General features: G+C 29.2%; 1 protein-coding gene across 2 annotated transcripts in view; it reads left to right on the top strand.

The window, feature by feature from the left end:
* Positions 1-718: 718 nt before the first annotated feature.
* LOC111031072 (two pore potassium channel protein sup-9-like) overlaps positions 719-26,166 on the top strand; it is a 65,203-nt gene continuing 39,755 nt past the window's right edge. Inside the window, exons 1-2 of one of the 2 annotated variants that reach the window (XM_022310857.1) lie at positions 719-1,675; positions 18,535-18,900. In XM_022310857.1, coding sequence (XP_022166549.1) covers positions 18,774-18,900 — 127 coding nt within the window. In that variant the 5' untranslated portion in view covers positions 719-1,675; positions 18,535-18,773. Of the gene's footprint in view, positions 1,688-18,534; positions 18,901-26,166 lie in introns of both variants that reach the window. The other variant, XM_022310858.1, reaches the window with a different exon arrangement.

The raw sequence follows: 26,166 nt of genomic DNA, 5'->3' as shown, positions 1-26,166 counted from the left end.
TGTTAACATGGGTATTTAGTTATAACCAAATTATAGTGGCAAACGTGGGTAGCTTAAATAAACGGCACACCAAGTATATAGATTATTTTGTACCCCATTTAAATTATCAACGAAAAGGGATTCTTGGGGGCACCTGGGTAATGGTTTTATATTAATTGTTAATAAAGTGAAAGCTTAAACCGAAGCTCAAAAGTAAGAATTTTTTTTTTGTAAAACAGTTTATTCGTACATTTATTTACATCAATTATAAACATTGGCTTAACAATTTGCGTAACTGGGTAAATTGTTCAAAAACATGGGTGAAAAAAAATATTTCACACTTTTAGCCAACTTTTACGAGTATAAATTTGAAAAAAGCTGCCACGGAGGGTGTATTATACGTTACGTACGTATAGTATAGAGTTGGGGAGCTTAGACGTCGCGGCGACTGGAGGGGAGGTGGTCGATACTGAGGGGTGGTCGGTGTGTGCGCGTGAGTGGGGTGAGGTCGGGCAGAGGAGAATGAGTATAAGTGGTGGACGAGAAGAGGGTGTAGAAGTGGTAGGTAGATGAGCGGTAGGATGAACAGGAGGAGAAAGAGGAGGTTACCGTCAAAGACCATGTGCACGACCGGAGATGACGTCACTGGAACAAACGGGATGTGTCGCGCGCGAGAGGGGAAATATTGATTCTGGTACGGCGGCGCTGCGCCGACCGCCGCGTTTCTCTCCGCGGATTCCTGCCGCCGCGGTAGTCTCTCTGTCCGAGCCGTCGGCCAACCGACGACGCATACCCGGATCCCGGCGTCCCGTGTACGCGCGTTGTGCCCGTTACCCTCCCACACACGACATTCACACACGCTCTCTCACACACATACACACACCCACACTCACCCACACACACACACACATATACCAACACACACACACTCGCACGCATACACATACACACACACACACACCACACACACACACAAACACACAATCAGACTCACACACGCACACGCACATACACACAAAACGTAAATAACACGCATCTGCATGACGTACGCTATACAAGAAAAATAATATTACACATGTTATAATATAATATATTAATCTATGTTATCGTAAACGCCGGTTTTTCGTTTGTTTTTTTTTTTCAAATTTTAAAAATCATTTTTTTTTTTTTTAAATTGCAGTGATAATACGATACAATTCACACAACATCGGCACACACGCGTATTATAGGCGTGCATGTGCGCGTAACACATATTGTTTCAACACAGTAATAAACCGTTCGCGAGCGTTATCTATTTCTCCCTCCCCGGCGCGGCGTGTGCCACCGATAGCCCTCGCGGCGTCCGCATCCGACTCTGACGCCGTATGTACACTCGCGGACGCCGGTGCAGTTCGCGTACGCGCCCGCTATGATCGTTATGTGTATCGCATAAATTGCACGTGCGAATTTCGATCGTCCGCCGCCGCGGTTGGTGGCCAAAGAGAGACGGACAGTTAACGCACGGGTAACGGACATAATATCGTCACATATTATCGTACAATATCGTGCGACGGACATCGGTCGTCCCCGCGGTAGTCGTGGTCGACGCCGCCACCGCCGCTGCTGCCGTCGCCGCCGTCGTCGTCGTCGTCGTCTCCGCCACCGGAGCAAAGGAGCCGCCGACGTCTCGTCCGACGAGTACTCTATGCTCGCTTAGGTAAAAACTACGGTATAATAATCTTATATATTAAAGAAATATAATATCGTCATAATTTAATGCACACAATACCTAATATTGCGTACGTTTTGAGTAGCTACCGGCACGATGGCTATATAATATTATTTTCCTAAAATAATACGTTTTGACCGTGCCTATGTTCATGCATACGCTCACATCATGGCTATCTACAGCAAACTTTGCTGATTCCCGTCACGCATTACTTATACTATTACGTTCTACGGCCCTATATATATCACTGGGTATATAAACCGTATCGATTCACCGTATTTTTTCGCATTTGGACCCCTGGTTCGTCTTATACACACGATATTCTATAAAATACAATACATTCGCATGTATATCTAATATCTATATAGTTCGTACATCTTTGTATAGACTATCAGGAATTGATATTCTATATTGTGAAAATATTAATGCGGCATGATGGTTGATTCGAAAATTTGTCCAAACGTCTACGTAAAACTAGACTTATTTTATAATTTGCCAATGATAGACTTACACAACGTTTTCACTAATAATATACATACATTTTAACAACAAATTGTAATGAGATACCTATATTTTCAAATGTTTCAAAGTTAACCATCTCTTATCACGTTGCTACTGTGGTAATAATTAATATTTTAACGAGTAGAAATATTTATCGTGTTAGATATAATGAGTAATTTTTATTTTAATATTGTATAATTATAAGAGTATAATATGAATCGTTAGATTATTAGAACGAAGCCTATCATTCGGTTGGTTATCATATAGTATGTGGTACAGTTATATTCGAGGTTAAGTACAGACCGATGTCATATCAATGGAACCTAAGAGTGGACCACGTACAATTGGGCTTAACAATAATAATACATATTACATTGCCACCCCTTTTATTCTTAACCCATTGACCGCCACCGCGGTGTATTAATATCATATAAAATTATTTAGGCAAGCATGCTGTGAAATGTAATTGGTATATTATTGTTACTATTATTATAAGGTTACTGCATAAAAGGCGTTCACCGCAAGTCCACCCAAAGAAAAAGAAAATATAACAAATAAAAAAAAAATCGAAATGAAACCTTTCCCGTCCCCATTGATAATTATATATATTATATGTATTGCGAACCGTAATCAATGTAAAAGTGGTCGATTTGCAGTTTTAGCAGTGGCGTTGTTCGACGGGCTTTGAGATTTTTTTTCTAAAATAACAGCAATATTTATATGTAATGCCTAGTGTATATATAATTTATATCACATAAAGCTATAAAGGTAATATAAATGTTAATATGTACATTACAATTATATATTATGCATACATTGCCACATTGGTATTTCATAATTTTGTTTTCGTATATCGTTTGCCGGGTTATCAGAACATGCCATCAATAGGACAGTGCACATACATTATTTTGGTTTTATCACGGGAAGCGGAAGAAATATTTTTCGTAATGTGCGACAATAAAAGTGCATTGTAACATAAAATGGATATTTGGACTAGTACTTAAATTATTAATTGTATAGGTCATATAATACCTAGGTATATTAATAAAAATGTATGATTATATAATATATTATAATTAGCATATTCTTACAGTTTTTTCTGTACTAAATATGTTATAATAGTTTTGTTTTATTATCATTAATTTTATCAAAAATTTAGTTATAGAAATTTCATAAGTTTATATATATATATATATATTTTTTGTGAACATGTATTTAACACTTACATTTTTTATTGAAATATAATTTTGTGAGTGAAATATTATATAGGTACTGACGTACTGTAGTAACAGTCAACAAGAATTTGTTTGTTTTCCCAAAGTATTGCTTTAAAGATTTATTTGTACTATAGTAAAACTTCTTGAACAGTGATATACATTTTTAGTTAACCGCATTTTAAATACATTTTGTTAGAAAAAGTTTTGATATTATAAGAATTAAGCATACAATAGAGCGTGGGTACACAATAGATTTTTATACTTGTTAAAATTCAGCCTAAACAAAAGCCATAGTGTTTTTGTATTGCCCTTTAATGACCTATAATAAATATAAGCTGTTGAAATTATCCGAGAATAAATATGTTACATACCTATATATATATTGCAATCTTAGCCATACATTTTAATTATTTTTAAAATGAATTTCAAGTAAAATTATCATTACCAATAACCGTTTCAATATGTTTAAAATATATGAATACTATATAGTAGTAATAAGTAAAAAGTTCTCGAATTCTCGATTAATCTTTTTTAAAGGTTTAATTTAATATGTTCACATCCATATGACTTGTAAAATATACAAAAGTGTATTATAAGAGAAAATATTTTTTGGCTTAAAAATATTTAAGTTAAATATTTTACAAACATTTTGTGTGGTAAGCTTTATTTGAATAATAACTCATTCATATATATAGGTAGTTTATACTATTTTATAAGTTTTAAACTAGATCTAATTTTATTTTAAACGTTACCGACCATTTGAATTCAATTTATATGTACCTAGTTATTATTTAACACTTAAATTATCAAGTTTAAGCATATACAATTTCGACAAATCGATATCTTTGATAAACAAATTTTTTTAATATAAAATTATTGAAATGTTTTAAGCATAAACGTAATTTGATAGTGCCTTATAATATCTTATTATAATAATATCACCATGCGTAGATGCAATAGTTTTTGACGATGTACAACGTGTGACAACGATCTCTTACAACCATACATGACCGATTTTGTGTTTGAAAAATATCAAATTGTTTAAATATTTATTTTTTAGTGTAAAAACACGGCTGATGCTTAACTAGTTGGAAATTGTATGATACAAATAAATAAGTAGAAAAAGTGATCATTACTTTTTATAGATTTTTCCCGATGTTGAAAAGTTATAGTTTCCCATGATATAAAATTTAATTTCTACCCTTCATATCATTTGTGGCGTAGAAATGGACTGCAGGTTGTAAAAGAAGAAACGGAGAGAAATAAATAAATAAACTCAACTGGAAACTAAAAAGTTGCAGGTCTATACAAACTAAAAAGTATGTCTTTTTAATATTTATTATTTTGGTTTTATAATATTAACCTATTTACTTATCTAGTCTCTATGTCTTATTTTTAGTAACTTAATACTATACAAACTAAACAATTATTCCTACCTCTCAAGTTTGTTTCTGATAAATTAATATAATTAAATTAATTTATATAATTAACTTTTATAATACCACCACCGTTCAGTACCATTTTTCGTACCTATGCGGCTATGCAATGATTACATATATAATTACAGTGGCATATATAATGTCGAAATACACTCAAAGCATATAATATATAATAGAACGGCTTCTTTTGTTTTTCTCTCTTAAGTTTCTTTTAAAAACGTTCTAATAAAAATAATGAATAATATTCTCTAAAACTTTAAATGTATTATTAATTTCTCCAATGTTTCAAGTTATTTTGAGGGCCAATAAAAATCGTTTTCTGGATTATGACAACACGTAAGGCAGACAATCTGAAGTGCACTTAGAAAAGTCGTTAAACGAAAATTTCTCATTCACCTTTTGCAGATCCTTAACCATCAAGTGCACTCAATGTCATTTAAAAATATCTCATCCTTGAATTCCGATTAATTAGCTGAAAACAATTGATTAAATATTCACATATTTTTCAATTTACACCAAAGTTTAAGAACTCAATCAAGTGGTCGTATAATAGTACTAAGATAAAAAAATAAATCTGTAAAAATGATAATTTATTATTCTAATATATATTTTTTTTTTGAAAAAATACAAAAACACATAATAATTCATTTAGTTGTTATAGTTTTGATATGATGAATGATTGTATGATATATTGATATGTTGTTTGTTATAAAATATAATATCATGTACAAAATAATAATATAAAAATGATATTTTTCGTATTAAATAGGTACCTATGAATTTAGTGAGAAAAAAACAAGGTGTATTAAAAAATGTCTTCTCAAAACACCTTTTTATATTGTAATGTAAGAAGTAATAAATTTATTGAAACCTTGTTTATATATACTTTTAAAAATCTTGTAGTAATATTTATTTATAAATTATAACAAAGTAAAATATTTTAAATTATGATTTAAATCCTAAGTACTAAGTAGAATGCAATTATTTAGTATAATTTTGGGCGGAGCCTTGATTACTTACATAATATAGCATTATAAAAAATAAGAATAAAATGCCACTTCCAAAGTTCAATTTTTATAGTCATGGTAATATTACAATAGTCAACTAATATAGCGTAAATTACAACTTGAGTATAATTTTAGTATAGTTTTCACCTACTAAATGAACTAATATTTATTTTATAGCAACAAGCCTAACTTTATTACTCGTTAATCGTTTTGTTCTAAATAACAGATATTTTCCTAAATTGAAAACATTAGATTTTGCACCAAAAATGCTGAGCAAAAACTGTTTATTTTTTGGAAATATAAATCGTGTTTCTCGCCTCCTAAATATGCTTTTAATGTGAAATTAATGACCCGACCTAACTCTGATTTTCTAGTTTGAATTTAATTCCCACCTGCCCATGTTGGCTGTTTTGATGAAGATGCCCCATAACACCAAATCCATATTGATTTATTTTTTTATCGTTTAATTTGTATACATAGGTAGGCGTGATTAGCGTTGGGTATTATTTATAATGCTTTGTAAATATGATTACCTTTATGGCTATATGCTATAATTTAAACAAGGTAACTGGTGGTTTTTGTAACTTAGTAAAACGCCTATGCATTATACGTAACACCGGATTATATTCATACGGTTCGTAATAAAAATGTATTTTATAAACCTCCATTATGTAATTTAAGAAACATCTTAAAATTTAATATTTTTTTTGAAGGTTAAAAACTAAATAAAATAAAATAGAATACGTTGTTGAGCTAAATATTTATAAATATATATTAAACATATATTTATGTATTATTTTTCTAATGCCTAGGTACCTGTTTATTAAAATACTATTCAATGTTTATAAAAATTTATTTACTATACGATTTAATAGCTATATAAATAACTTATTAAAGAAACAAAATTGCTATACTCTTTGTTATGAATATTATACATTTGAGTATCAAAAATAAATATTAAATATACTATATTATATTATCATATTTAACTTTGATGTATGTTAAATAAAAACAATATTGAAATATTAAAAAAAAAACAACAAATAATAATAATACAATATCATAATTAATATTTTAACTTTATTTATGAAAAAAAAAAATGTATTTGAGTGTGTAATCTATTGGCACTATAAGAATATTTTAATTTGCGTGTTGTATGTTAAATTAGAAAATATATTATAATTTAAAAAAAAAAGTAATAATAATTAATTATAAATATGAAAACTTATAAATTCTAATTAGTGTTAAGGGAAAATAGCATTGTTAAAAATGAATGTACTTAATACTAATTAAATCAACACTGACTAATTAATTGTTTTGGAACATTACATAATACAATAATTTGATTGGTTCGAATGTATTTTCAATATTTATCTTCATTACGATCTACATATTATAATTAAACTAGACGACATTAACTGTAAAAACATTTTTTTTCCTTGGAAGTTAATAATTAATAAATAAATAAACCTTAATGGTACTGTACAATTTCAAAGTTTAAAATAATAATATGTTAGGTAGGGTTCTTGAGTAGGTACAGTAAAATAAAGGTTTTTAAGTATTACTGTCAAATTTTATTATGATTAGTCAATATATTGAATTTAAAAAAGTTATGAATAAATAATACAATTATTATTTACGTAGGGGTTAATGATGGTACATAAAAAAGTACAGTACTTCAATAGTTTCAAAAATGTCTTTTTTAGTTATTTGAGCTACTAAATAAAATTATTGTTTTTAATTTTCTATGATTTTTTTATTAGGTTGTTCTTTTTTGGTTAGTCTTACCATATTATTATTTAGAAAGAATTATATCATATTATTAATGAGGTAGTGAGTAAAAGATTAAAATATTATTTAAGTTCATTATCAAATGTTTTATTTATTACTTACTATTGACAAGACCGTTATATTATACAGGTATTTAAAATTTATGTGATTGATGTAATTTATTTTGTTAATTAAACCTTGTTTGGTATATCTTAAAAAATGTGTCGGTAGTAAAAACTATTATTTAAATTTTTCTGTTAACAAATTTTAGTGGTTAACTTAATGTAGTGGATTTTCTAATCAGACGTTTGTATAGAAGTTAAGACACAACAAACGATGTGGGATGCCAGATGGGTAACTAGTGGGGTTTCTGGAAGCATGTCTTGGTTTCTTCTTCTATTCATATAAAGCCGATGTTTTGAAATACAGAAATAATTTTGTTTTGCCACTTTTGGCACACTCATTTACAGTCTTTCTATAACTAATACATATTGTTATTTCTTAATTTCCTTAAATGTTTTAAATAGAAAAATTAATTTCAATCAAATCTTTTTTTAAATACTAATCAATTATTTACTAACGCACCTAAATAAAGTATAAATTGTAATACCTTGTATTTTGTACAGACTGTTATACATAAGACTCGAGCTTCAAACGATCAGTTAATTAATTATAACTTATAAGTATTTAAAGTTTTAATGAGCGAAGTATGGGTGGCCCAAAACCAAGGGATATTGTAATGTTGGTCTACTACTCCACTCATGTATACACGTTAAATACTTATAATTTATAAGTTATAAGTTACAACTAATTAACTACTCTTTCAAAATTAGATTTTTATGTACCGAAGTACTGCGCAAAATATTCTGTTTTGGAATATGAAAAATATAAGCCGTCAATCAAACAAGTAAAAACTTAAAAATTATAGTTCTAAAAATTGTAAAAATATAGTTTATAAGGTTGGTAATAAATGATGATTTGTAATTAAATCAAATTATGAAAATAATATTTTCAAATAGTTAAAATTGTTGAAATAACAAGTGTACTTATGTCTTATGGGTACCACAATACATACCTTATTATAAACCCGTGGTTTGTAGTAAAATTACAATAGATTCAAACTATCACGGTCAATTATAGATTTAAACTCAACCCAAGTTTCATTAAGAGAATATAGGGAATTTGTAGATTAATATGTTTCAAATAAACAATACTTAATATTATTCTTATATATTGTACTATAATATAAATCGATGGTTGTCTTACATTTTAGATTATTAAGTTTTAACAATTGTATTTTTTAATATCAGAATAATAACTATGACTAAAGATTAAATTTTGAATTGGGATTTTGTACTGACCATATTTTTGCGAAGTTAAAATAGTATTATATTAAACATTATTTGTAGAAGCATTCATAATCAACAGTTTAGAACCAATGTAATTCTCAATACTCGGGTGTAGCAAAATCGCCTATAAATTGACCATGCATGCGCGATGTGCTTGTTACATTTGATGATATAATATATTTTGATCCACTTGATGTCTAAAGTCTAATGGTTTTCTAGTGTAATTAAAAACTGAGCCACTGTTATAAAACGACAATAAAACCGAAATACAAAACAGAATTAAAAATATTTATGTTGTTTTTGAATTTAAAATGATTCGTTGAAAAAGTCTTTTGTTTGGTTAAAGATTCTGTTTTGACAATCGTTCAATAGCAGATAGGGGAAAAAAGATAGAAAAAAAAACATACACTCAACGAGGGTGATGACGACTTGCACTAATCGACCTCTCGGGTAGAATAATAATAATGACTATAAAAAATGTCTCTAGTATGGTTCAAAGACGAAAGCACTTGAGCTAGAGACAAAACCACAACATCGATTGATCTCTATTGTGCACACGATGATTCGCCAAACCGAGCTTTCAATATTCTCGTCGTTATGGAAACTCCGAGACGAATTACCTGGGTGAAAAATCGCTTTTTAGTTTATTTTTTATTTAATTTTGACAGTGTTTCATGTGTATATTAGTGTGAGGCGGATGATAAAAAAAAATCATGGATATAATATATATATATATATAGTTTGTCCAAACAAAAGAGTCGACGACTCGTCCATCATCAGCGGACAGGGTGCATTAATATATATAATGTATCACGTAGTGGATTTTCAAACCCTCTTTCCGGCTCTCTATGTATGCTCGCCCACAAATAATACACACGCGTAGTCCGTGTTTTCTGCGATACACAATATGAAATTACAACTTTGATCGGACCCCGGTGTATATATATATATATATATATATGCTGAGTACGTGTAAGTGGATTTATGTTTGCGCCTCGGTGTTTCAATATTCAGCTATATTGTATATAAATATAGAGCCCGGGCTGCAGTCTTGGAATTATTCATTCAGCTAGTATTCGTAAATTATGGTTTAATATCCCGAATATTTTGATGGTTACAGCAGTGTATTGTGCAAAAATTATTCCCGAGAGTGAAACAAGACAAAAATATATATTACATAATACCAACGCTGTTTGTTCCGGATAAGGCCTGCCTTAGCCAATATAATACCTTCGTGGTATATAATACAGTTGTTGTTTACCGTTTTTCCAGGATTCATTAATTCCGTGTGTGTTATTTAAAACAATATAAAAGTATGCGACGTTAAATACGGGTTCACGTCAAAAAAATTTACCTCATTTTGCTTAAAAAGAAGTTTTTTTTAATGATATAAAATGTTCGAAAAAGTAAAACTTAGTGTTTTCTAATGTATTCAACACAGCTTGTTTGATTGTTGTTTAAATACAAAATTGTTTCCTCAAATTTCGTTATAATGTGTATATCTTTTTATTCAATTCAGATGTTTATTTATGTAAAGTTCAAAGATATGGCTTTATATTTTGCTCTTTAGTTAAACCACTGTACGTATAATTGATTCTTTTGAAATTCGTCATATTATGAATAATTCACGTACGTGTTTGGTTTAAACATATATGATATTATTATATTATTATTATATATGTTACAATTTCAATGAGCAAAGTAAAGTAATAATAAAGCACAAAGTATTGAATGAAATATGCAAATATATCTTAAGATACAAATCATTTAACTTATACCTATTTACTTTACAGTTCATATTTGCATATTGAAGAGCTCTTTATAAGAACATTTATTTGAAGAATTGAATTTTTTTTAAAGTGTGGTATAAGAACAAACTCTTAAAGTTTAATATATTTTATTTTTTATAAAATATAATAAACTTTCAAACATTTGTATTATAATTTAGCAAACATAAATTTTTAAATAAAAAAAAAAACAATGTATTTTCTAACTGAATATGACTAAAATTAGTTAAAAGATAAAACATGAAATATTTTGAACTCAAAATTAATAAAATGTATAAGTTTACTTAAAAACCATATTTTAAGTAATTTAAGAACTGTGTACAGATACAAACAGTAATATTTTCGCAAAATGTATTTGATCAAAAACGAATAACTGTAGAAACTGACATTTTCACCAAGTATTTATGTAAACATTTTCTAGACATAACATAAATATCAAAATATATTTGAGTTATTTATAGATATTATACATTGTTTACTTCTTTTAATTAATATGTTTTCGATTGAATGATCTAATTTTTGTTTGTTAGTAAAAACGATTGAAAATGTAATACCTTTCTTACCTCACAAGTAAGTTTTTCTTTTAGAAATATAAAAATATTGAAAATATATAATCACGATTTTCGTAAAAGTATTATTTCGTAGATAAAATTTCATAAAATTTCATAAAATGTTTAATTATAATACCTTATGCATGAAAATTGAATGCAAAATGTCTCATAAGTTGTTTTTATTATAAAAAATAGTTAGTCTTAAAGCCGGATAAATATTTATGGACGTTTAAAGTTTAAATTTTAGTGACATGGGATATTCAAATGTACAGAATAATCAAATATCCTAAAACTGTTTTTTATTTTATTATTATTCAAAAAACATCAATCGTAGAAACATGACAAATTCAATTATTACTCTTAAATAATTATTATCTATACACAATGATAATTTCAATATTTGGACAAAATTTAAGTTATTTGTACAATCATACTATGATCTTCTTCACACCGTTCTTTACGGTAAGTCGGCATTGACTTACCTGTAAGCGTATAATTATAATAATACTCGATTCAATATTATGAAAATTGACAATTTTTTTTACCAAAAATTAGTTTAACACACAATAGGTACTAGTGTACTACTAATAAAAAAAAAGTATATTTATTATAATATCCTTAGATATTCTCTGCTCGGATTATTTTCCATATTAAATGATTTTACATCGAATTCAAATTTTACTCTTCTGTAATAGTGGCCTAATCAATTATACGAGCTACGTTCACTCGATATCAGCTAGTTACAATGAAACAAAGCGATTTTTCCAGTTTTTTGTATACTTCAAATTTTTATGGGAATAAAATACTAATTGATTTTTTTTTATCACCTTTTAGGTAATTATGTTTTTGTAGACTTAATTTTTCTATTTCCCATAGTATTTATAATTTAAAATTTTAAAATTTTAATTTTTTCCTACTGTCTGTAGTTAAGATTATTATTTATAAAAATCATAATATACTTAATGCATTTTATAAATATTAGTTTAGTATAATTTACGGTGGACAGTCAATTTTGTCATTCAAAGGAAGTCAATTTAACAAATCATTTTAATATAGTTAGGTAGGTACTTGATAATAGTTCATTACATAATTTTAATAACCCAGTTAGTTCAATTTGAATTTAAAATAAAATTACATTATTTATTCTTGTATTTAAATTATTTTTTGTTGTAATATAGGTATTTAACTTCTGAGAGACTACACTTGTTGAGATTGTCAACATAATTCATTAAAAGCTGGGAATAAATTCAAAATTAACTCATTATTTACTAAGTTTAAATGTGTATAAAATTAACTTAAGTTAAAAGTAATGTTCATAAAAAAAATGTAAAATATCATTAAGTTAAAAGGATAAAAGGTTAAAATTGACTTAACATTTTAGTTGAACTATAACTAATTAATTCGTTGTAGTCAGCCTTTGTGTTTAATAATAAAGTATTATAATCAAAGCTTGAAAAATCATTTTCTTTTTTTCCGTTCAATTTATTATAAACTATCATTAGGTATTAAGAGAAGGCTTATAAATAGGTCTAATGGGTTTTCATGTTATGTAAATGAAACGATAATTTAAAAGGATAAAATATGTATATATGCATATATTTTAAACATCGGCCATCAGGATATAGGTATGCGCATAAAATCACACTTTTCAAAAGCATGACTTTATTTATTTTGGTATATCACATATTATATGTTTATTAGATTTTTAAGATACACAGTGATATGTTTTAATTAAAACTATAGTATTGAATAGGTTAATATTTGGTACCTACCTATGGATAAAAAAAAAGTGTAAATAAACTACAGTGCATAAATGTTTAGATCGAAGTACAATGTTTTAAAAGTGCGTATAAAAATTAACTCTAGAATATAGAACAGAGTCAAATATATGATGACGAAATAACCTTATTCATAAACGATGTATGGTTTTTTTAAAAACTTCAAATTTAAGTTTACAATTTAGTTGTTGGTATTAGGTGAAAATTACTCAGTTTTAATATTTAAAATTTTAAAATACCTTTAAGCTATATATTCATCAGTATTTTAACTGATAGTTATGATAGTTATAACTATTTACTATATTTCGGGTACAATAATAATTAAACTCATATTGTATTAATTCTATTTTTTTGTAACATTTTATAATTATATGCATTTTGTGTTATTAATTTATAGTCGATACTGTTCGTAGAATTTGTGGACATAATTTCTATTATGGATCGGATAAAAGATAGTTGTTGCTATTTTGTATTACAACAGAATGTTGTGTGTACCTTGCTTTTAAGGTATTTGTACTGCAGAGCATCAATTGGAAACGAACCGGGGTTTTCAAACAAGTTTAGGTAGACTTGATGTAATATATTGGAATTATATTGCATAATATGGTAGATGTTAGACACGGTTTAATTTGGTCCTAGATCAAATCCCTTGTAGGACACTAGGACGGAATAGATAGTATTTCGTTAAATGCGTATTCATACAATACCGGCGTTGTTTTACACTACCTACCTAAAAATATGAAACAATACATTTACACGTTTTTCGTTTTGGTTAACAAAACAAAAACACTGATATATGAGTTGCCATTATTATTAAATTAAATTATTCCTATCACACGATATTACAATATTATTTGATTCGTCTGTTCATACGACATGACAAATTTAACGCTTCTTCTTTTTCTTCAATACCCCCCTATATACCTATTAAACGATGATTGCTATCGCAGCAGGTTTTCTGTCGACTGTCACCTGAAATACACCAATACTCACACATACACACACCCACACGCACACACACACACTATAAAATAAACAATTATTATAATTCCCAACCACAATGTATATCATACGCTTCACCAAACTAATAAATATTATACGGATAATGACGTATATTAATAATATATTATATTTGAGACCGGCGCTTGGTACTGCGGTAATGTATTCAATCAGCAGGCTGTGTTTAAGTTTAGCTGAGTCAAACACAGTAGTAAGTAGAGCAACTATAATAATAATTGTTGTTGTACTTGGAATGGGGTATATAGTTTTAAGTTTTAACCACCACGTTACAGTTGCGTGCCACAACACTCGCACTACACCGCGCGCTAAACTAATAACATTGTGTTTATTGAACTCGAAACGAGGAACTCGACGTTAATAATATACGATACGACAATACGTTCTTCGTTTTTGGCGAGTCTGTATTGTGATGATAATATACTATACAGGGCGATTCAACAGACACGCACTTGTCCCATTTTATCCTTTATTGATTTATACAAATTCAGTTTTATTTTATATTTTATTCTTATTATTCTTGCGTCTTTTATATTTTCTTGTTCTTATTAATTTTTTTAAAAGTTTACTTAATGACTCACATTTTCAAATACCAACTATTATTACATTTACATAGTTCGCTACAGCGGTACAATTTTTTGTTGTTACTTCAAACAAGAAATTCCCTTTTTACTGTAAATTGATTTTCGCCGGCAGATTATTGTTTTCAAAATGGTGTGGTACCTAAATCGAAATTCTATCGAATAGTTTCACAGTGTTTGAGTTAATATTAATAGTCAATGTGGTAACTCCAGGTTTGAAAATGATGGCAATTAAGACGTATATAGTCGATAACTCCAAAAATCAGAATTTTAATGATGATTAGTTAAATTATTGTATTATTATACAATGGTAGTGCGAGTTTGCTTGTAAAGTCGCTCTGTAAATTATTTGTCGAAATGCCGGCGAACGATTTTAAGACATTCCGACCGTTGTATACATTTAAGTACCTACCAAGCATATAATTTATTATACACGAATAAATATTTATTATATTACATACTTATACGTCTTGTCATAGTGAAATGTCACAAGTACTGACCGATGGCCGGCATGCGTCGTGGGACCACTATAGGCATCAGTGCGTCACCATACACTTTGTATGTTCGAATTATTGTTTCGACTAACGTTTGTGGAGTGAATTCCCTTCGGTTTTGTGTAGGTATGCTTAAAATGATTCCATGCCTATTGGACGACCGCCACAGACCTCAATGTCACACGTTGGTTGTGTCGTATTTTGTATTTTGTTCAATGTGATGGAAAGATGTAACGAAAAGTATTTTATACTTGGATTATTCATGATAGAATTCTTGCGAGTTTATTCGAATTTCCTTTATAATAATATTGAACAAATACATCTATATACATCATTATATTGTTTATAAATTAGCCATATGATTACATCAGGGAATAAGTGTTTTTATACCTACGGCTACAACTTCTGCATAGACTATAGAGTAGAACAATTTTCTAAGAAAATACTTGTTTTGGTCCTCGTTCGCGCTAGTGATCACAGCTGTTTTCGTTATCATAAAATAGCTGTAAGTTATGGTTGTATATTTCTTAGAACACAAAACAAAATTAATGGTTTCTTCTAACCACAACCAGCAAAATTGAAGGCGCATAGTCGTAGGTCACCCATAGACATATATGTTGCTTATATATGTCTATGGGGTCGCGTCATGTTGATGAAATCGCATTGTGGTTGGACATTGAGTTTTTGGTATCATGGAATAACCAAGTTGCAACCGAGATACCAAGAATTCATTGCAGCTCAACTTTTAAACCATATTGGTTACCAGTTAAAACTATATAGTTACCACGCCCTCGCACAACACGACACACAATGTAGCAGCTGTGAATCCGGTTTGATGAGCTCAGCAGCTGCTGACGTACCTGGTTACTGGTTAATTATATCATGGAGTAGATAATAATATATTGTATAAGTTTTATTTTAGAACACACGTAGTCTTATTGAATGCTATAGTGCCGTTTTTAAGTATAAGAGGTAATTTCTCTCATAGTTGAAAAGATCTTTGAGAGTGACAACAAGACGTGTTTTTGTTGTACTTTTCTATAAATTTCACAGAATTGTTATGAAACAGGATTACAGAAAGAAAAAAATGTGATAATACCTATATGATTCGTATCGACTTTCGGTAGGTAAGAAAACAAACAATACAATAATATAAGTCAAATTTTGTAACACTACATTGCCTAATTTAACATTTAGTAAATAATAAGACATACAATACAATACCTACATGGACGACGATGCAAAGTGTACAACGAAGGTACACATTATATCATAACAAAATAAAATGTATTATGGACACTAGTGTTTTTTCCCGGTCACGATGAGCGCATAGGCCTATATTATTATGTATACCATGGCAAGCACTCTATATGTACTTGTTATTAAAACGAAATTTTGACAAATCGTTAGTAGTGGGGTGTAATTAGCGTTTCCCAGGGGTCCCTATGATACGCGTAGGTATATATATACGCACTGAGATAATAATAATGATGTCACGTGCGTGCACATATTGTTATATTATATTCGTTATATTACACACATAAGCTATGATATAAAGCTTAATGTTGTGCAAGTCGATTTTGGCGAGGAGGGGAGATTAAACATTAAAACGAAACCGCTTATATATATTAAAGAGATCGAAAATTCATACGTGTGACCAAAGGTACCCATATTATCGGCGTGTACATTTCGCCTATATTTGAGCGTAATTTAAAAATATTGTAGTCGCTCAACGAAAAGACTTATTATGCGTTTATGACTAATATAATACGTCTATAATGTACCTATATTATAATTTGTTACGAATAGAATATTTTCTTGGTGGGTCTTTATTTTAGTTTATTTTTAGTTTATATTTTAGTATTAATCATTATTACATAGTGTTTTATATTTTTGTTCGTCATCGCCAATGGAAAAAGTATGTACTAAAAAACAAAGAAAAGAGTTTACACAGATTCCCGTAGATTAGTACGCCTGCAACCTGAGTTATTTTATTCGTATACTCTTGATATATTTTGGTTTAGATGTTTTTTTTTTTTTTTTGGGCACGGACCCAAAGCAGAAATCTGGGGGGGGGGCCTCAATTTTTGTTAATGTAGAATTACAATATTGGAATCACTGTCCACCATGAACTAAGATGGTACTATCTTAGTTTGTGCACCTCATGATACGTATTATAATATTATATATTATATATTATATTATCACTCATACATGTAATTTGAAATATAGTTATTTCAGGACCTGTAGAATTATTAAAAAAATTTAGAAAAACTGTCCACCATGAACTAAGATGGTACTATCTTAGTTTGTGCACCTCATGATACGTATTATAATATTATATATTATATATTATATTATCACACATACATGTAATTTGAAATATAGTTATTTCAGGACCTGTAGAATTATTAAAAAAATTTAGAAAATAATATTCTACGGAGGGAGAGGGACAGGACCCCTAGGCCCCTTTGATCCGTCCCTGGTTTTATGTGCTGTTATAATCACTTTGCTTATGATGTCGTCTGGCTCATATTCTTTAATTAGGTACACAATTTAACGAAAAATGGCTGCACCATAACTGCATATTATATTATATTCCTATTATATTATATTATATTATATTACATCTATAATAACTGCATCCATACTTGCATGTCGAACATAAGCCTGTTATACGAATACAATGCAATTATTTTCTTACAACGACCTATGGCTGGACATGTATTAAACTAAAATCCAAAATACTGTACCAGTATAAAATGTATTTAGATTTATTTGTTTTAAACAGATTATTTTGAACCAAAAATATTATTTATCAAATTTAAAAATAAATTTTGCAGGACTGCGTAATTTCAAGTCTTCTACGTGAACTTTTAACCTGAAAAAATATTAGTATTCTCATTTGATTTTTCTGTCGGTTTTTCAGTATTTAAGGATCCATTCAAAAATATATATAATATTTGATTAGATAAAAACCATGTTAACAAATTACATTTTTTTTACCTAAAAATCATTTTTTAAAAAAAATAGTTTTTAGTGTGAGATGCTCTACGCCTCTAAAACCCCTAAAATGCTCTAATAAAAAAAAAACAATACAAATTGTCAAAAAATGCAAAATTACAACTTTTTATTCTGAATCAAAATCACATGCAACGTATATGTTATAAAATGAACATCCCTAGTATCGGGAAACTACTATGAAAACGTGCATCGAGGTCCTAGCCTAGAAATGGCCACTACCCCTCCATATCGTAAAAAAATAATTTTTTTCAAAATTTATCGACAATGTGTTTTTAAGATTATAGACATCGATTTTTCGGAATTTTTTGGTAACGGTTGTGTCTTGTCCGCAGGTCCGTGTGATGGGTGCGCCGGAAGACCGCGGCCGCCATGTTTGTCAGACGGCGGACGTTGTTCGCGGCACCACTCAGCGCGGTGCGGTACGGCGCCCGGTGCGGTGTGCGACGTGTGCGGCTCGGCAATCGCGGTCGGCGACCGGCAGCGGCTGTGGCTGCTGCGACAGCTGAGGTGGCGGCGGCGTCGTTGATAAGGCGCCGGTGGCGGCCAGCACCATGGTGGTGTCGCCCGCAGGATGAAGAAGCAAAACGTCCGCACATTATCGTTGATCGTTTGTACGTTCACCTATCTGCTCATCGGCGCCGCCGTGTTCGACGCCCTGGAGTCCGAGACGGAGATACGCCGGAAACAAGCGCTGGACTGTAAGTTTCCGGACCACCGGCCGCAGAATATAATAATATATAAGTTTACTTAGCAAAGTCTTACCAGCTCTTCTACCCACGAGACCCGCAGCCCACCACACCCTCACCACAAATGGCCCGAATCAAGAATAAGACTATTTTAGTTATGGGTATATAGTGCTAAACTGGTAGAAGAAAGTCGTTCTCGCTTCTCGACTCTCGAGACGTATGCGACGACGGTGTGAGCGACCTAGACCTCTTCCTATATATATATGATAAAGACATAATATATTATTATGCGGTCTGCTGGATGTCGTATAACCTATTCAAATCATATTTTATCACGTAAAGATTGTTTACGTTCGTTATTAATCGGTGGTCTTGAGCATTTTTTTACCTAACTTGCAACAAATAAAAACAATATACACACTACAAAGTACTACACATCTACATTAATATTGTTCCGTTGTTAACAAATAACTATTTAGTTATTTAATAAAATAATAAATTCCACGCTAGGATCAGATCGGAATAAAATGTAATAAATAAAAATGATATTTCATCATACTTCGTAATGTTTAAACTCAATTCTAAAACTTACTCGATCCGTTATTGGGTCATTACCCACTAGTTTAGATAGCTGTTGTGGGGAGGAGGGGGGGGGCTCGTGGTTTGTAGTTTATGCTACGATAGCCACCCAAACTCTTCACCACCAACATAATATTATGTCCATTATAACTATTAACTCTAAACGGTTGTACACGATTTCGGATTAACTATATAGAATATCGGTTGAATGTTGTGTATCGATATTTACAGAATATTAAATCGAAAGTTGATATTTTAAACGATTTCCAAAGATAAAAATTTTTTTTTGGAATAATCGATAGATAATTAGGTGTTATAAATAAGTATGCACTATGGCAATTTATCGTATAAAAAATAAAATGTTGAGTATTTTTTCGTCATCAATAATTAATGTCAGACCTATTTGAAATGTAATATTATACGGCAACACACATTAAATCATATATTGTATGTACAGCGAATTAGGGTATGCCACCCTGCACCTCAGCATTACACTGACCAGTATCAGCATTGAGTCTATATTATCCTAAACCTCTATAAATCATCACTATTGAATAGTGCCGGACAGACCGAATTCGTTTCTACTGAAATACGTTAACATTAGGCCTGTGGCTTACCTATTATATTATCATTCGAAAAGGAATAGACATCGGGGTCATCGTCAACATCCCGCGATTCGGAAAAATGACAAGGTAAATGTTTTTTTGTGTATGGTGCTTGACGTTGTGTTGTATGAATTATATTATACTATAATATATTACATACAACTTTCAACTGTGGAAACACCATATTTTCGGTCAAGGGTGGATGTGTATTTTTCTCACGCGCGTACAACTGTCTTGTGTAGGTGATTTTTTCTCACGGAAACTTGGACACGCTGACAAAATTCCATTATTACACCCAGTCACGGGGTCGGTGGCTTAAGGTTCGTCTGCAGGGAACACCCTGTACAAAGGAAAAGTGGAAAATAAAAATAATAATAATAATAAATAAACGAAAAGAAAAACATACATTCGTATACGCACACAAACACAATACATTACGCGACTTGAGTGCATGTTTCGTATTTTCTACACAAAATTCTGTCCATACAAAACCTTTTTACTACGCCGTCATGGTTCGACAACGTTTTATAAATGATACCGTTCAGAGAGAACCCGAAAATATACGAGTATCCACTTAATGTTTCCCATCTGCTTTTGTTAGCCATTAGGATTTTGATAAAATACTATACAATAAATTATATATGTATAATATTATGCACTATTATGCTATAACATTATATTAGTATATTATCTATATGTAAAAAAAATACTGCGTATTTGGATTTAGCAAACGATCGTCAAAACTCAAAAGTAATTTCCATAATATTATTACGTTATACGAATCTATCTTTTGAAAAAACCGCATTGTATTCATTTTTATATAATACAATTTTTGAATCCAACAGTTATTTCTATGTCAATACAAATTTATGTTTGGATTTTTAATCTTCAATATTTCGGTAAATATTTACGACTACGACACAGTAATAATCCTGTATATCAAAATTAGTTTTATGAAGTCAGTTTAGTTATTATATGTACAGCTCCTGGCTCCAACCGAATTGATGCATATAGGTAATACTATCATACTTAGGTTTCTCGCAATATTAGCACTGAGATACTACTTTGAAGGGAAATTTCGTTAAAATCTGTAGTACCAAACTCATCTTGATGTCGAACTTGTGAGCTGTGCCAAAGTACTTGAGGTATTTTAGCTGAAAAGTTAACAATTTTTACAGAATACAAATTGATTTAGTAAGCTTAAGAATTATGATCATACAAATCATATATGTATTGAAAAATATTGAATATAGAGTTAAAGAGAAAAGTTTTTATAATATTCAGAAAATACGGAGTACTCGTAGATAATAATTGAAACATATTTATAAGTTATTCGAGTTGAAACTTGTATGGATATCAAAATGACAACAATTTAAATCGATAATTACAGTTGTAATTAATGATTATTCCGTATGAAAACAAACCATATTTATTTATTCTGTGCTCAATAAAGATAATTAAAAATCCATAAATCATTTTGTCAGCTAAATACTTTCAATTTGTTTAAGTATATGAATACAAAAATTAAATTAAACAAAAATAATAATATTCAAATATAAAAAATGTATATCTGATGATATAAATTTAAAGGTACAAAATTACCTAATTTTATAAATTAAAAACTACCATGGGGTTCAATGAAATACGTCAATCAAAACTACTCCTCGGTAATGAATTACACTCACATTGGACGTTTATATAAACCATGTATTATGCACATGAATGGAGTATATTATAATCTAATTACACTTGGGGTTAAAAATAGCTGATGTACTATGTTTATAACGAGAAGATTCGGTATTTATTTAGTAGTCGTTAGTTAATGATTAAACGTTTTACATTTTCTACCTATTCATTCATCATTGGTATAATAAAATCAATACAGATAATATTACAATTATATTATTATATTATACGGATAAAATCATCTCAACGGGGATAAATATTCTTTTTATTTTTAAACGAAGTTAATTAATTATTAATTACTAATTATTATACTATAGATAAATGTTTCATCAACGTTATTGGATTTCAACACAAAAATATCTTATTGCCGAAGTATGGCTATTATAAAAGGTCATCTCTTTGAAAAGGCTTCATTGAAATGTTGCCTGTAAATTATTTTAAAGACCATGTGACTATTCAGAATTGACTTCAGAGAAAATGTAAACTAATTTCTGAAAGATTATTATTTTATAAAGTTCTAAAAATAATTAAAAGCATCAGAGAAGCCATTAACATTTATAATGACAGTGCATCGATTGAAAACATCAATAATATGTAATCATAAATAAAAATTGTGATGCAATTGCATTAACAATTTATTATTTTAATTTAAATAAAACATAATATACTTAATAAGTAGAAATACATAATATGTTCAGTTGATTTTACTCAATTAATAAAAATGATTGTTTTTAGAAAATTTATATAAATTACTCAATTTGTCTTACTGCCTAAAATTTAAAAAAAATGGAATTAATGGGTTTTTACTTTTTAAGCCATCCCCAATTTCTTATCATAATCAACAATGAAAAATATTATTTTCTTATAGTTACACAGCGTTAAGTATACTACTGTTAGCACAATTTTTATGATAGAGTTTTATATTTAATTTTTTTTTTTTTAGAAATATTTACAATATTACTTAATTTACTTAATTTAATAAGTAGATTTAATGAACGTATTGTAATTACAATAACATAAACTATTAAATGACATGAGTAGAAAAAATATCCATTTTTAGCAAGCAACGTGTATAATATACAGGGTGATTCACCAAGCATACTCTCTCTAATTTTTTCCTTTAATAATAGTTGTATTCAAATTCTAAATTTTGGATTTTTTAAAAATATTCAAAGGCAATTTTTCAAATTATTGAATTTGCTTGTACTATTTTCACGTGTATTTACTATTTAGTAACCTGGGTTGACAGAATATTCTGGTTTTCAAATGAGAACCCCCTATTTATTTTGTACTTTAAATTATTTAGTGGATTATTTTTTCGAAAATGTTAGTATACTTAATTCAAAATTTAACCGAGTAGTTTCTGAGTTATTGAAAAAGTGTGTATACCTAAGGGTAACTGTCCTTAAAAATGGTTTTACAAAAATTTCAATTAGTCGTCATATTGGATCTAGTATTTATTATACTTGTGCTATTTTTACAAATTATTTATGTGGACAGATTAATATTAATCACTACAATTTTCCAATTACCATAGCCCCTCTATTTTACAAACACAATAGAATGGACCTATTATTCTCAGTGCGGAAAGTACTAACTAAATAATCCAAACACTCTACTCGTACCAATTTTGATTTCTGATAGGTCAAAATGTATTCAGAAAAATTGTTTTTAAAATATTTTACTGCAGAAAATGGGGGTTTACATTTGTAATACAGAAGTTTATATCTCCACACAACACTCCTTAAGTAGTATAAACATTTTCTTAAATAAGAAAATATGGTTATATTTAAAAATTTCAAAAATTGGATTTTGAGTAACTGCAATTATTGATGAAAAAATAACGAACTACGCCATGTATAATAATAGTAATAACAACACAATTAAAGTTATAATAATAATTATATCTCGAATTTTTGTGAAAATACATAATATTATCGAATACAAACCTTTTTAATTCTTATTAAAAATAATTATATTCTAGAACAACCTGAATAAAACAAAAGCTATTATTTTTTTAAATTTGTTTTCGTATCTTATGAAGTAAATTTATATTCTATAACATATTAATAGTAGGCACATAATATTATTTCGTAAGAATTTAATATTTTTATACTTACCTATTGACAGACATATTGGCACTAACCATTAAGTATCTTATAGGAAATGTGATTAATCTGTCGTAAACCGTAATAGACAGCGTTAGAATAAATCAGATATATTATGTAAATGTTTTTAATATCGCTGTATTGGTTATAGGTATAGACTAGTACTCTAGCAGTCTATTAAAGTCTAAAGTGACTATTTCATGTCCAATCTTTCGTGCTTTTGTACAGCACTTTTATTTTTTGGTAGGTATAATAAAAATTTTAAAAATGAATGCCCGTGCCCTCTTAATAATAATAATAATAATTATAATATAATAAATAGTGGGTGTTTAAAATATTTATGTATACCTGCAATTTCATAATAAAAACCAAACAAACTAAAATTATATTTTAAAAGTAGATACCTATATTATATATTACTGAAAAAACTTTAAAGTAATAAAGTTACTTCCAATTTTACAGTGTAACGTGATTTTTATCTAAAAAATAATATAATATCATTTATTTGATATAAATAAATAATGTTTTTTAAGATAATATCAATCAAACATAGTGATACTTCCAGTTTATTCAAACAATAAATGTGGATTGGATTTTTCTGATGTGTATTGTATCTGCATTTTAAAACGTAAAATAATACGAAAAAATCGAAAGTGTTATTTTACATCTTTTTGATATCAGTTATTTTAATAGATAAATAAATGTTGCATATTTTTTAATTGTGTTCATTTGCTACTATTAATAGTATACGAGTATATATATTTTTAATATTTTTTATTATCAATTTATCTCAACAATTATATTAGTAATAATAATTATATGATTAAAACAATTAATTAATAATAAAGAAAATTAAAATTAACTGTTACTATTTACTAATTCTATAATTGTTAACATCACATTACATTTTTTTTTTGTAAAATATTTTAATTCAACTTACATTATTATTCACAACTTATACTTAAGTATTTTCGTTAACAAGTTATATAATAGTTGTATATCCTTATTTATTTTGATTTCCTAATATTATATTATATTTGCATGTAAAATTAATTACACGGGATTGTATTTCTTTCTTCTTATAGATTCGTGTAATAGAAAAAGTTATTTCAATTCATTTTATGAAATTAATTTTTTGTAATACGACCTAAGCAGCATTTTGTCGGAAAGCTGCTAGTAAATACGGCTAGAATAGAATAAATATAAAATTAATTAAGTGTAGGCAGCACATCACAAGGTGGTAATTCAAAACCTGATCCAATTCATTAGTAGATATTATTCAAACATTAATCAGCAACAATTTATTCTAAAAAAAGTATTCTAAAATTATCTACTCTATTATTCTACTCAATTATTATATTAAATTATATATACCTCAATAAATTAGGAAAGAAATATTGTATTATACGATTCTTCCAGAAAGTCGTGTCAATAGGTCGAATTGATGAGCAATGTACTCAATTAATGTTATCGAGGAAGAAAAATTCTGAATAATTAACTGTGGAATAATTGAGCATACATTATGTGTTACTATTGTTTCGTGCGATTGTCGCGTGGGAAATCGATAAAAAAAAGAAACAGACAAAGAGGCCAATATAAATTGTATTGTACCCGCAATGGCGTAATGCGGATGACCGTTATTGGTGTCGTTATGTATCCGACTCAACGATAAAAATAATATAAAAATAAAAAAAACGTGCCACGTTCAATTTGTACTATTTTTTTTATATATATATATAATTTATCAAACAGAGCGGGGATTAAAAATTTGTTCATAATATTATGTTATAGTCGAGTATCAGTCGTATTATATATTTTCTTTCTCTCTGTCTTACGTATACTGCAGAGTCTCTCCTCGCGCTCTGTACTTGTACCATTATCTATGTTAGGTATGTTGGTGTGTATATATATATACATAAACTATATCTTTCTTTTTCTTTTCACTCTATATAATATTATCTGTTTATAACTCGAAATATGATATATTATGAAAAACAGCCGTGGCAGCGCAATGGCGTGTGTGTTGAACGCGTAGTAAAGCGAGAAAAATAAAATATATTTAAAAGTCAGGGGAAGTCTAAAGAGCAGAGTGCAGGGGGAAAAAACAGGGCGTACGGTGAAGTCGTCGAGAAATTAAAGTCGTCGCCGGGAGAAGAAAAATACGGCGGACAATGAGTGCCGACGGCGTCGAAGGGTTTATGCGGGGCGGCTGCAGCGTGTATACGGCAGTGGCGGCGCGGCGGCGGCGTCGACGACGACGATTGCGTTTACTCTCACCCCCCCCCCCCCCCCCCCCCCCC

The sequence above is a fragment of the Myzus persicae genome, unplaced genomic scaffold, assembly GCF_001856785.1.
Source record: "Myzus persicae strain clone G006 unplaced genomic scaffold, MPER_G0061.0, whole genome shotgun sequence".
Classification (NCBI taxonomy): Eukaryota; Metazoa; Arthropoda; class Insecta; order Hemiptera; family Aphididae; genus Myzus; species Myzus persicae.
The sequence above is the reverse complement of the archived record's forward strand: the minus strand, read 5'-3'. Positions and strand labels throughout refer to the sequence as shown.